The following is a 13458-nucleotide window of genomic DNA, read 5'->3' on the forward strand; positions in this document are numbered from 1 at the left end:
CCCTAGCAAAATCAGCTAGTCCAGTGAGACTGGCAAGGATACAGGAGTTCGAAATATATATAAATGAAGCGCTGTCCAAATCAGGTTATATTAAAAAAACACAAAACCTTTATTATACACAATACATTATATAACACATTAAATAAAAACCACACAGCTGGTGTTTATATTATAAAACCAATTTAAATTCTCTCAGCCACTCCGGAGTTAATAGGCTTCTATAGTGCACAGTCAAAGAGCCACAGTCACTCAAGCAAAGCAGAAAGCTATAGTCGGCTTTAGGTTGTTATATGCACAAGATGATTAGCCTGCTTATTGCATGCAAAGTGTGTTAGTGACAGTCAGTCCATTCCATACACATTATTTGTGTTAGCTGCTGTTATTTGCACAGAAGGAACAAAATATGGCTATGATATACTTATCAGTCCAGCGTGGCAACGCTTTATTAATTAGCTTTGCATGTCTTCAGACCAGAAAATTTTAGTAGGTCTCACCCCTTCATTAGCACTCCTGTCCTCGCGCTGTAAGCAATATTTTGGGTATAATTGAGCCTCCCAGCTGAGGGTAACACTCCTTATACGCCTTTCTCCGCCTGTGTTCTGATCGGCGGCTTCCTCAGAAAGATGATTGCACACATGTTCAGTCTCTTATTTGAAAGCCGGGCGCCACATTACCTCATTTGCCCATGCGCACATCGGGGGTCATTCCGAGTTGTTCGCTCGCTAGCTGCTTTTAGCAGCATTGCACACGCTAGGCCGCCGCCCTCTGGGAGTGTATCTTAGCTTAGCAGAAGTGCGAACGAAAGATTAGCAGAATAGCGAATAGAAATTTCTTAGCAGTTTCTGAGTAGCTCCAGACTTACTCAGCCATTGCGACCAGCTCAGTCCTTTTCGTTCCTGGTTTGACGTCACAAACACACCCAGCGTTTGCCCAACCAGTCCCCCGTTTCTCCAGCCACTCCTGCGTTTTGCAACTCGAACGCCTGCGTTTTTCCGCACACTCCCATAAAACGGCCAGTTTCCACCCAGAAACACCCACTTCCTGTCAATCACACTACGATCAGCACAGCGATGAAAAAGCTTCATTATGCCGTGAGTAAAATACCTAACTTTTGTGTAAAATAACTAAGAGCATGCGCTCTGCGAACCTTGCACATGCGCAGTAAGCAACTAATCGCAGTATAGCGAAAATCGGCAACGAGCGAACAACTCGGAATGACCCCCATCATGCGTTCCATAGTGCATTCCACCTCTTATTAGACTTGCGCATCATATGCGCTTCATCATGAGGTTCAACAGTACACTTCTGCATAAATACAGCCTCCGATTCTCATTAGATTAAATTACATTATATTATATAAATCAACTACCAATCATCGAAAGTTGTCTTTCGCTGTGCATTACTATATTCACATCTTATCCATTCACATCTTATCCATTCATATCTTATACATTTGGTATTCATAACCAGCTTACTAAAAAACTGTACATCTATACATTATACATTATATATCATCACATGCCAATACTGCAGGATTTTTCATAAACCGCTTTAATAATATGCATCTTTAATAATTATTAATCCCTTATTAATATAAAATATATATGTTTAAGAAGCAAAATATACAAAGATATAAAGATACAGTAGTGGCTACAGTAGATTGGTACCTCAAGCGTGATGAGGTCCAATTGCTGCCAGAGGGGTTTAGCAGCTTGCAATAGGAACTTGAACTCAATTAAGCGCAGTAGAAAATCTTGAAGGAACTGTTATTGGATAGGATGGTGGGTGCGTTTACTGCCTCCCTCACCATAACAAACTTGGTAATTTCACTGCTAGGCGTAGTTCCCAAAAAGATGGTAGGAAAATTCAGGCTCAAGGGTATATTTACTACAGTGCAGGTTTTTAGAAGGCCAGATGTTGCCCATAGCAACCAATCAGATTCTAGCTATTATCTTCTAGAAGGTGCTAGATAAATGATGACAACATCTCCACTTCTAAAAACCCACACTTTAGTAAATATGACCCCCAAAACCTTTCCCCGAAGAAGTGTTGGTTAATGATGCCCTGGATGAGGAGCAGTGTTCAGGGTAGTATCAGACTTTTGATCAGGAGACCAAAAATATTAGGAAACCAAATTATGGGAAAACTAGACATCCACTGGTCCCAGATAGTTTTAAGCTTCTATTTTGGCAACTATTTTTTCATATGTAAATGCTTGCCCATGTGCCATGCTCATTGGCATTATTTGAGACCTTCCGCTCATTCTTGCAATGGTGTCTGGAGGTTCACACGGGGTCTAAGGTAGTTACAAGTTATTTGGTAAATTTATTTTTGCTAGCTGGGCCAGCGCAGTCAGGCCAGTGTTGCTCAAACTCAAGGCTATGCTGGGCAGGTTTGGCAAGAGAAAAAAACAGAGGGCCCTAAAGAAATAGTTTCTTACCTGGGCAGAGAGGTAGCCAAAGAAAGTATGGAATGAATTCCTGCTGAGAAGGTTGAGAAGCAGGGTGGTCTGAAAGTACTCTTCAGTGACTGAAACAAAGATAGTCACCCTCAGGCAGATATAATCTTTGCTAGGTTTGCTTAATTTTGCTTGCCATGTGCCAGATTTTGGCTCCTAGAAAGGGCCACAGCGGGCATAAAGCATCACTATACCTGGGTAGCCAATAGTTGAAGAACTAAATTTGCGGGGGTGGGAAAGATTCTTTCAAGAGTTCATGGTGTGTGAATATAGTCTAATGCACCGTTGCCAAATTATGCATTGCAGCTTTCTACTGAATCATCTGGAGCGGAAGGTTTCGGGGAGTATTTGCAGGGAGAATGGTGCACGTCAGACCAGATAGGTGGAAGGACAGAGGCCTGACTAAAAACCTTGTGTCATTGGAGATGTTTCCAATAGTGTTGGCAGTAGACATCTGGGGTCCTAAACTGGCTAATAAGTACATGCAGTTCTGGTGTGATAACCTAGGAGTGAAGCAAGCCATAAATAGACAATGTGCATCATCTCACAAGTGATTAAATTACTCAGATGCATAGTGGCTGCAGCACAATGTCACATGCAAGACTAAGCGCTTGCCAGGGGTGCAAAATGCTAAATTTCATACTGTAGCTGACACACTTTCACTTCAGAAATAGGGGGGCATTAAGGCTGCTGAGCAGCCAGCGCAGATCGTCTCTTTGGCAAAAAGTTGAGCCGATCTGTTGGAGAAAACTCTAGCACCAAAAACACTGACATCTTACACGGCAGCCTCGAAGAAATTAAGGCAGTTTCAGGCAGCAGAACCAACTGGGATTCCCTGCAGCAACTCTTAGCACTTCTGAGAAAAGAGAGGAGAAGACGTCAAGGTCTTCAGTCAATACCATCTAGGGAGGCCAATCCCAGGATCGGGACCGGTGGGATCCCGGGATTTTTGCCCAAAAACACCAGGATTTGAATCCCAGGATTAGCGCTTCCAATCCCGGGATTCACGGGATTACACTGCGCATGTGCAGTTCTCTGCCTCACTTCCCACGGCAGCTTCTCCCCCCTGGGCAGCACTGAGCACCCGGCTCATACGCTGCCTCCTGTAGCCGGGCAGCCTCACCTCCTTTCCCCACCGGCAGTCTCTCTCCACGAGCTACGCTGAGCACCCAGCTCAGACACTGCCTAGCAGGGCAGCATCGCCTCCTTCCCCCACTTGAAACCCCCCTGACGCCCTCCCCCACATACATAAATTGAAGCTGGACAGGTCAATCCCGGAATTGAGATTTTTTCAATCCTGATACCCGGGATTGAAAAAATGGCCTGGGATTGGCCTCCATAATACCATCCTGGCAGATAGCTCCTTCTTCTATGAATTGCATGGCAGGAGCGACCACATTAGGGCATTCATGGTGCATACAGTAGTGAAAAGGTGAGACTAAGGCTGGGTGCGCACAAAAACTTTGTGTTTCCCAGCCAACGGGATGACCGTGTAATGATCCATCGGTAGTCCATACACACTGAATGAGATATCACACGACACCCTTTTTATCTCTTGCGCCTCTTCCCCCTCTTTCTCTGTCTCACTCCCTTTCTCTCGTTCCTCTCTGTCTCTCTCTTTCCCTGACACCTTCTCCATCTCTAGCCCTCTCTCACCCTGACCCCCTCTCTCTCTCTTTCTGACACCCTTCGTCTCTGACAACCTTTTTTCCCTCCCGCTCCTATCTCTTTCTCCCTAATACCCTCTCTCTCTCGTTCTCCCGTCTCCACCCTCTCTGACTCCCTTGCACCCCTTCTTTCTCTTTCTCTCTCCCTGACACCCTCTTTTATCTTTCACTCCCCTCACTCTCTCTCCTACTCCGCTAAGGGACATAGTAGGGACAGTGGCAGGGTGCAGTCTCAATTTTATTGGTGGGGGCCCCCACATCTTTGTTGCCTGGGGCCCCCAGTAGTCATAATCTTGCCCTGCTGTTAGGCATATGTATGCAGCTGCCATTGCCAGCTTGTGTTCACTCAGTTAAACAGTCTGGCCCACGAGCAATAGCAACACTGTCTTGACATGATCTGACTCTCTGGACAGTTTTCCTCTGATGGATGGCACTGTAGGCGGCGTGCAATACAATACACTTCTGGAAAAGTAAACAGAGAGTGCGGATAAGCCAAATTCAATTCAATACCAGCCTAGGAGCAGGACCCCGGTAGGTCACTGGCTTATATTTAAAGTCACATTTAAGTGCTAAAGATCACAGGGTGGGGTTTTGGTCAACAACTTGCTGGAAACCTCGTGTGGAGGGAGGAAAGTGTTGAGCAAGGTATGGTATGTTGGAGGGATTTCAGAATGACTGCCATATTCACGGAAATAGGCCACAAGCCATAGATGCCGACATTCTGGCTGCCTCCTCCGGGAGTCGGCAGCCAGGACGGCTCAGCAGGGGGCGTGGCATGGCAATTTACTAAGATGGGAGTTCTATTTAAGATGGGATGTTGCCCATAGCAACCAATCAAATTCTACTTCTCATGTATCTAGCACCTTCTAGAAGAAAATACCTGGAATCTGATGGTTGCTATAGGTAACATCCCATCTTAGTAAATTTACCCCAATGTGTCAAATGTCTTAATATTTCACACAAGCGTGAGGTGTCAAATTATTCTCTGATGTATTACAGGTTGAGTCTCCCTTATCCAAATAGCTTGGGACCAGAGGTATTTTGGATATGGGATTTTTCCGTATTTTGGAATAATTGCATACCATAATGAGATATCATGGTGATGGGACCTAAATCTAAGCACAGAATGCATTTATGTTACATATACACCTTATACACACAGCCTGAAGGTAATTTTAGCCAATATTTTTTATAACTTTGTGCATTAAACAAAGTGTGTCTACATTCACACAATTCATTTAAGTTTCATATACACCTTATACACACAGCCTGAAGGTCATTAATACAATATTTTTAATAACTTTGTGTATTAAACAAAGTTTGTGTACATTGAGCCATCAAAAAACAAAGGTTTCACTATCTCAATCTCACTCAAAAAAGTCTGTATTTCGGAATATTCCGTATTTCGGAATATTTGGATATGGGATACTCAACCTGTACTATATCTAATAACATGAACCACAATACACATGATACACCAATGCACTGGTGAATATACTTAGACTAGATTAAAAAGTAGATTATGCTGTGAGAAACAGGTGATGGAATATATTCGCTGAAGGCCAAAATAAATAGTACACTCCCACTCATGTCATGTGTTTTATTCTGAAAACATTCAATGACAGAATATATTAACTAAAACTAAAAGCAAACTAAACAAATATTTCAAAACAGTATTTGTATATATAAAACAACCTGAAACTATTTGTGATTGCTATTAAAAAAAAAAAAAAACACCCATCATGGGGGTTTATTTACTAATATTCGTGTTTGAGTCGGTTTGTGTAGAGTTTAAACTCATTTTTTATCGGGTGCATTTTACTGCACCTTTTTTAATCCTGATACGGTCATTTACTAAGCTGCCGAGTTTGCAACATTCGTATTTTCCGATGTCAATGTGATTCGTAATGTCAGGCAGTGTTTTACGGGAGTGATTAGTAAAACACTGCCTGACAAAACACAAGGAATCCCGTCCGTATCTGTGAGATCCATGCATGTCTTCATTGTGTGCATTGTGAGCAGTGCAGAATGGGTTAAAGACTAAAAAAAATTGCGTGAGGTCCCCCCTCCCAAGCATAACCAGCCTCGGGCTCTTTGAGCCGGTCCTGGTTGTAAAAATACAGGGAAAAGAATGACTGGGGTTCCCCTATATTTAAACAACCAGCACCGGGCTCTGCGCCTGGTCCTGGTGCCAAAAATACGGGGGACAAAAAACGTAGGGGTCTCCCGTATTTTTTACATCAGTACCGGGCTCCACTAGTCAGAGAGATAATGCCACAGCCGGGGGACACTTTTATATTGGTCCCTGCGGCCCTGGCATTACAACCCTTACTAGTCACCCCTGGCCGGGGTACCCTGGAGTGGGGACCACTTAAATCAAGGGGTCCCCCCCCTCCAGCCACCCAAGGATCAGGGGTGAAGCCGAGGCTGTCCCCCCCATCCGTGGGCGGTGGATGGGAGGCTGATGGCCTTTTGTGTAAAAATAGAATATTGTTTTTTGTAGCAGAACTACAAGTCCCAGCAAGCCTCCCCCACAAACTGGTACTTGGAGAACCACAAGTTCCAGCATGCTGGGGGAAAACGGGCCCGCTGGTACCTGTAGTTCTACTACAAAAAAAACCCAAATAAAAACAAAACACACACACACCTTGAAAGTAAAATTTTATTAAACATACATGCACACTTACATACATACATACTTACCTATGTTGACACGAAGCACTCGGTCCTCTTGTCCAGTAGAATCTCAGGGTACCTGTAAATAAAATTCTACTTACAAAAAATCCGGGGTAGATCGGTCCTCTTCTTATAAGTTATAATCCACGGACTTGTAAAAATAAAAAAACAAAAAACCCGATCCAAGCACTGAAAGGGGTCCCATATTTACACATGGGACCCCTTTCCCCGTCTGGCTGGACCCCCCGTGACTCCTGTCAATGAGGGTCCCTTCAGCCAATCAGGGAGCGCCAAGTCATGGCACTCTCCTGATTGGCTGTGCGCTCCTGAACTGTCAGTCAGGCTGCGCACTGTAGATACAATGTAGCAATGTAGCTCAGAGGCGCTCCATTGTATCCAATGGTGGGAACTTTGCGGTCTGCGGTAGACCGCGAGGTTAAGTGGGGTCACTCTTGTGGTTGGAGGGGGGGACCCACTCCAGGGTACCCCGGCCAGGGGTGACTAGTTAGGGTTGTAATGCCAGGGCCGCAGGGACCAATATAAATGTGTCCCCCGGCTGTGGCATTATCTCTCTGACTAGTGGAGCCCGGTGCTGGTGTAAATAATACGGGGGACCCCTACGTTTTTTGTCCCCCGTATTTTTGGCACCAGGACCAGGCGCAGAGCCCGGTGCTGATTGTTTAAATATAGGGGAACCCCAGTCATTCTTTTCCCTGTATTTTTACAACCAGGACATGCTCAAAAAGCCAGAGGCTGGTTATGCTTGGGAGGGGGGACCCCACGCAAAAAATGTTTTCAATTTTTACACTAAACAGACCCTTTTCCATAGATAACCATGCACAGATCTCACTGATCCGTGCATGATTATCCAAACTCGTCTGGAAAAAGCAGGTCTATTTTTTTGCTGCTTTTTTTAACAAATCGCAAAAAAATACACCCGCAATTGAGCATTCAGAGACTAACACCCAAATACGAATAAATAGTAAATTCCCGTGTTGTATGAACAAACTGCCGCGTTTGACCGATGGTCTATTGAATAGACTCTGTTCATTCGTATTTCTGAACTTTGCCGTCAAAACCATTACGAATAGCCCAAACACTGCCGAGATTTGTGCTTAGTAAATTCCCGTGTTGCCACTTAGAAAAAAAAACTAAAATCGGACAAAATCGAAATTTTAGTAAATAAACCCCATGGCCTTAATTTAGATTGAGCAGCAAATTCAGCAAATGGTAGGAATGCATTTTTTTGTATCCCAGGGGCAGAGTGTCCAAAAATGTATGAAAGTGCCTTTTGTAGGTTGGGCCAATACATAATTAGGGAGGGTTAAAATACATTATCCTTAGCAGTTGAAAAAAAAATCACTTTCTCTGCCTACCTGTACCTACTTAGAGCATCCCAGTAACCACCAAACAATACAGAGAGCATCAAAGTGATAACCATACAATATAGACAATATGGACAATGGGTGATAATATAATATTATCCTTTTGGGAAGAGACAGATTCACATCCTGTTGGAGCCATATTGATGGATCATTATATTTGATGTACAATAAAGGACACAATCTCACTAAATACATTATTATCACCCATTGTCCATCACCCAATCTTCATCTCGGTGAAGAGAGGTCACTTTTTATGATCATACATCTTCTTCCTTTAGCAGCATTATATTATCAAGCTGTAACGGATCAGCTTCAGCACTTGTGAAAATAATTTATCACCTACGGGATGGTGACTTGCTAAATGAGCTCTCTCTACAAACTGATCTCCCCTGATGAAGTCCTTCTAAGGACGAAACGTGTCGGGATCAGATTAATTCTCTTCTATAGGACAACAAGCCCCAGAAAATTACTAGCACTTTAGGGGTATTTTGTCCAATTGTTTCAATAAACTGTTTTATATATTTCTATTTTTTTGGTTGCTGGTTGGTTTTAATATCAATAGGAAGTTGTACTGCTTGTATTTTAATTCAAGATTACTGTGCGCCCTCTGACTTTTGGTTATATATATATATATATATAAATATATATATATATATATATATATATATAATTCCTGAGGGTGTGGACATTATAGGTGGCAGGAATTGCAACGAATAGACCTCTGTGCTATCTCCACAGCAATTTTCTCACATTGTATCCCATTTAGAATACAACTTAAGAAAGCTCTCAGGCTTATGTGACCTAATATGTTATTTTCTGCACACTGTCAGGTATGTTTTGCAAGACAGATACTGTACCTTTCTGCCTGCTACAATACCATTTTTTACAGTAAATATACTGGCTACAACTTCTTGGACCATTTTTTATTGGTTTACTGGAGATGTAACAGACGAGGCTCACGCCCCACCTTTCCTCAAAAACGTATTTTGCTAATACACCCACCCCTATCAGCGTGCGCCGATTGTTCAATTTGTGGGATCTGTTGACTAGCAGGTATTCTCAGGATGCTGGCCACATATTCTATTTTCACTGCTGGAGCTTTTTAACTGTCACTTGCAGGGGACAGAGAGGTAAGGGGCAGAGAGATATTTCTGCTGGAGGAAGATATGAGGAATAATCAATGTGCTGCATTAGGGGAATATTTATTCATATGTTTACTAAAATACATTTTAAAAAAGGTGTTTTTAACATTATTTTACTATCACTGAAATGTATTAAAGGGCTTTTGGAGCAGTTTTTGTGAAATGGTTGCCAAATTTACTAAAAATAAAAAACAATTGTGAAAAAATACCAGAGGCAGCCCTGTGATAATAACACTACCTTCACACACCGTTATCCACAGCCCCTCCTGTTCCCAGGTCCATTCTCAGGAGCTGGCGTCAGTGATCTGCCATGTGTGTCTAATAAGAACACAAGCTAATCACCGTTGTCCTGGAATTGATGTCTTCTGTAAACCGACATTTACAGCAGACATCAGATAATGGGGTCACAAGGCTGGAAGCCGGTGATCAGATGACCGGAACCGGAGGAGTGCACAAGGACACCAACCACTGGGTAGGTGTGAAGAGAGGCGGGTATCCGGTGGCGGTGGTGTTGCAGTGGCGGTGTTGTCGGTGCATCGCAGCACATAATCAAGGTCTTTTTTTGTGTGAAAAAATCACCAAAAGGGCTATGGAGAGCATTTGCAGGGACAGAGCTTTCTCACAAGTTCTGTCCCATCATGCGATAATTGATACATCCCTTAGAAACTGACACTGGTGCCGCAGTGTGTTTCTTCTATTTAGCAAGACCCCTTGAGTGCCGCCTATCTCTGTTCTACTTATCTACTTTAAGTTTGGAGGGCACCGGGGCAAATGTGAGTGTACGCTGAGTGCCGGTCACTATCCTGCTGTATGTATGTATATATATATATATATATATATATATATATATATATATATATATACACACACTGCTCAAAAAAATAAAGGGAACACTTAAATAACACAATGTAACTCCAAGTCAGTCACACTTCTGTGAAATCAAACTGTCCAGGAAACTGTTAGGAAACTACAAACTGTTAGCAAGCAACACTGATTGACAATCAATTTCACATGCTGTTGTGCAAATGGAATAGACAACAGGTGGAAATTATAGGCAATTAGCAAGACACCCCCAATAAAGGAGTTGTTCTGCAGGTGGTGACCACAGACCACTTCTCAGCTCCTATGCTTTCTGGCTGATGTTTTGGTCACTTTTGAAAGCTGGCGGTGCTTTCACTCTAGTGGTAGCATGAGACGGAGTCTACAACCCAGACACAAGTGGCTCAGGTAGTGCAGCTCATCCAGGATGGCACATCGGTGGCGCACCCAGGGGGGGTTTCCGAGCACCCAGTAACCCCCCTCCACTAAAAAAAATTTTTTATTTTTTTATTTTTCTTTTGCTGCATGAGTATTATTAATGGCTGTCTAGAGTCCTCTGCAGCCTGCTGTCTTCCTGGTGGCACTTGTAAGTGCAATAAAAGTTTACTTTATTTTAATTATAGTACATATATATCCATGTGCATACATATATACACATGTATATACATACATTCATATACACACACACACACACACATATGATATATATATATATATATATATACATGTGTGTATATATATATATATACATATATATATGTGTACTGTATGTGTGTGTACATATATATATATATATATATATATATATATATGCATGTTTAATATGCTATGTATATGTGTATATGTATGTGTGTGTATATGTATATATATATATATATATATGTGTGTGTGTGTAGATATATGTATATATATATATATATACAGACACACCAGTTTTACGGACCCAGCATATACTGGGTCACCTCAGTCCCCACCCCCGTGATTGGCTCCGCCCAGTTCTGGAAACCCCCCCATGCAAATCCTGCGTTTGCCACTGCACATCAATGCGAGCTGTGGCAAGAAGGTTTGCTGTGTCTGTCAGCGTAGTGTGCAGAGCATGGAGGGGCTACCAGGAGACAGGCCAGCACATCAGGAGACGTGGAGGAGGCCGCAGGAGGGCAGGACCGCTACCTCCGCCTTTGTGCAAGGAGGAACAGGAGGAGCACTGCCAGAGCCCTGCAAAATGACCTCCAGCAAGTCACAAATGTGCATGTGTCTACTCAAACGATCAGAAACAGACTCCATGAGGGTGGTATGAGGGCCCGACGTCCACAGGTGGCGGTTGTGCTTACAGCCCAACACCGTGCAGAACGTTTGGCATTTGCCAGAGAACACCAAGATTGGCAAATTCGCCACTGGCGCCCTGTGCTCTTCACAGATGAAAGCAGGTTCTCACTGAGCACATGTGACAGACGTGACAGAGTCTGGAGACGCCAAGGAGAACGTTCTGCTGCCTGCAACATCCTCCAGTATGACCGGTTTGGCAGTGGGTCAGTAATGGTGTGGGGTGGCATTTCTTTGGGGGGCCTGACTGCCATTAGGTACCGAGATGAGATCCTCAGACCGCTTGTGAGACTATATGCTGGTGCGGTTGGCCCTGGGTTCCTCCTAATGCAAGACAATGCTAGACCTCATGTGGCTGGAGTGTGTCAGCAGGTCCTGCAAGACGAAGGCATTGATGCTATGGACTGGCCTGCCTGTTCCCCAGACCTGAATCCAATTGAGCACATCTGGGACATCATGTCTCGCTCCCTCCACCAACGCCACATTGCACCACAGACTGTCCAGGAGTTGGCGGATGCTTTAGTCCAGGTCTGGGAGAAGATCACTCAGGAGACCATCCGCCACCTCATCAGGAGCATGCCCAGGCGTTGTAGGGGGGTCATACAGGCACGTGGAGGCCACACACACTACTGAGCCTCATTTTGACTTGTTTTAAGGACATTACATCAAAGTTGGATCAGCCTGTAGTGTGTTTTTCCACTTTAATTTTGAGTGTGACTCCAAATCCAGACCTCCATGTGTTAATAAATTTGCTTTCCATTGATAATTTTTGTGTGATTTTGTTGTCAGCACATTCAACTATGTAAAGAACAAAGTATTTAATAAGAATATTTCATTCATTCAGATCTAGGATGTGTTATTTTAGTGTTCTCTTTATTTTTTTGAGCAGTATATATATATATATATATATATATATATATATTTATAGTGAAAGTACAAGAATATGATGCAATCACCCTTTTTGTTCGTAATCTATTTATTACCAGTTTATATGGCACACGCATACTCCGCATCGCTTTACAGAGAATATTTGTCCATTCACATCAGTGGAGCTTACAATCTATATTGCCTACCACATGTACCACACACACACATTCACGCTAGGGGTATTTTTGTTTGGATGCAATTAACCCATCAGTATATTTTTGGATGGTGGGATGAAACCGGAGTACCCGGAGGAAACCCACGCAAGCATGGAGAGAATATACAAACTCCACACAGTTAAGGCCATAGTGGGAATTGAACCCATGACCGCGGTGCTGAGGCAGTAATGCTAACCATAACACCGTCCGAGCTGCCCCAATCTATGAGACACTTATTCCATTGCTGTCCAATGGCACAAAGACAATGAGTTTGTAATAGTGGTTCCTTTATACCTAAAAGACTGTAAATGTGTCTGCACATGATGCACTGCACAAAGGAAACATATAATTGTTATTTTTGTACAACACTCTTTTAATCATATACTCATACTAAACACATTTATTTTCTTTTTCAGGAAGGCATTCCATAATTTTAATTACTTCTTCTTCTTCTACAATGTGATCCTTGGTTTGGGTGCCTGTCTGTTTCGGCTTCTCTGTAGTTTGATATTGGGAAGTTGGTTAATTGCAAGGATTGACCGTACGATATTACAACGAGGATATGAATCAGCTGACATGGGTATGACATATGAGAGCATATTTATTAAAGTGAAGAAAGCCCTATAACTTGCGAGGAGACGATATGTTTTTTTTTACAGATTCGTCCAATGGGGGTAATTCTGAGTTGATCGCAGCAGGAACTTTGGTGATCATTCCGAGTTGTTCGCTCGCAAGCTGCTTTTAGCAGCTTTGCACACGCTAAGCCGCCGCCTACTGGGAGTGAATCTTAGCTTATTAAAATTGCGAACGAAAGATTTGCAATATTGCGAAAAGACTTCTCTGTGCAGTTTCTGAGTAGCTCGAGACTTACTCTTCCAGTGCGATCAGTTCAGTGCTTGTCGTTCC

The 13458-nt window shown here is 43.1% G+C and overlaps 1 protein-coding gene across 5 annotated transcripts in view; it reads left to right on the top strand.

Annotated features, from left to right (window-relative positions):
* LOC134900336 (stimulated by retinoic acid gene 6 protein-like) overlaps window positions 1–13458 on the top strand; it is a 200353-nt gene that overhangs the window by 110932 nt on the left and 75963 nt on the right. For all 5 annotated transcript variants that reach the window (XM_063914232.1, XM_063914234.1, XM_063914231.1 and 2 more), the window contains one exon: window positions 12969–13132. In XM_063914232.1, the coding sequence (XP_063770302.1) occupies window positions 12969–13132 (164 nt within the window). The remainder of the gene's footprint in view (window positions 1–12968; window positions 13133–13458) is intronic.

The sequence above is a fragment of the Pseudophryne corroboree genome, chromosome 1 (genome assembly GCF_028390025.1).
Source record: "Pseudophryne corroboree isolate aPseCor3 chromosome 1, aPseCor3.hap2, whole genome shotgun sequence".
Classification (NCBI taxonomy): domain Eukaryota; kingdom Metazoa; phylum Chordata; class Amphibia; order Anura; family Myobatrachidae; genus Pseudophryne; species Pseudophryne corroboree.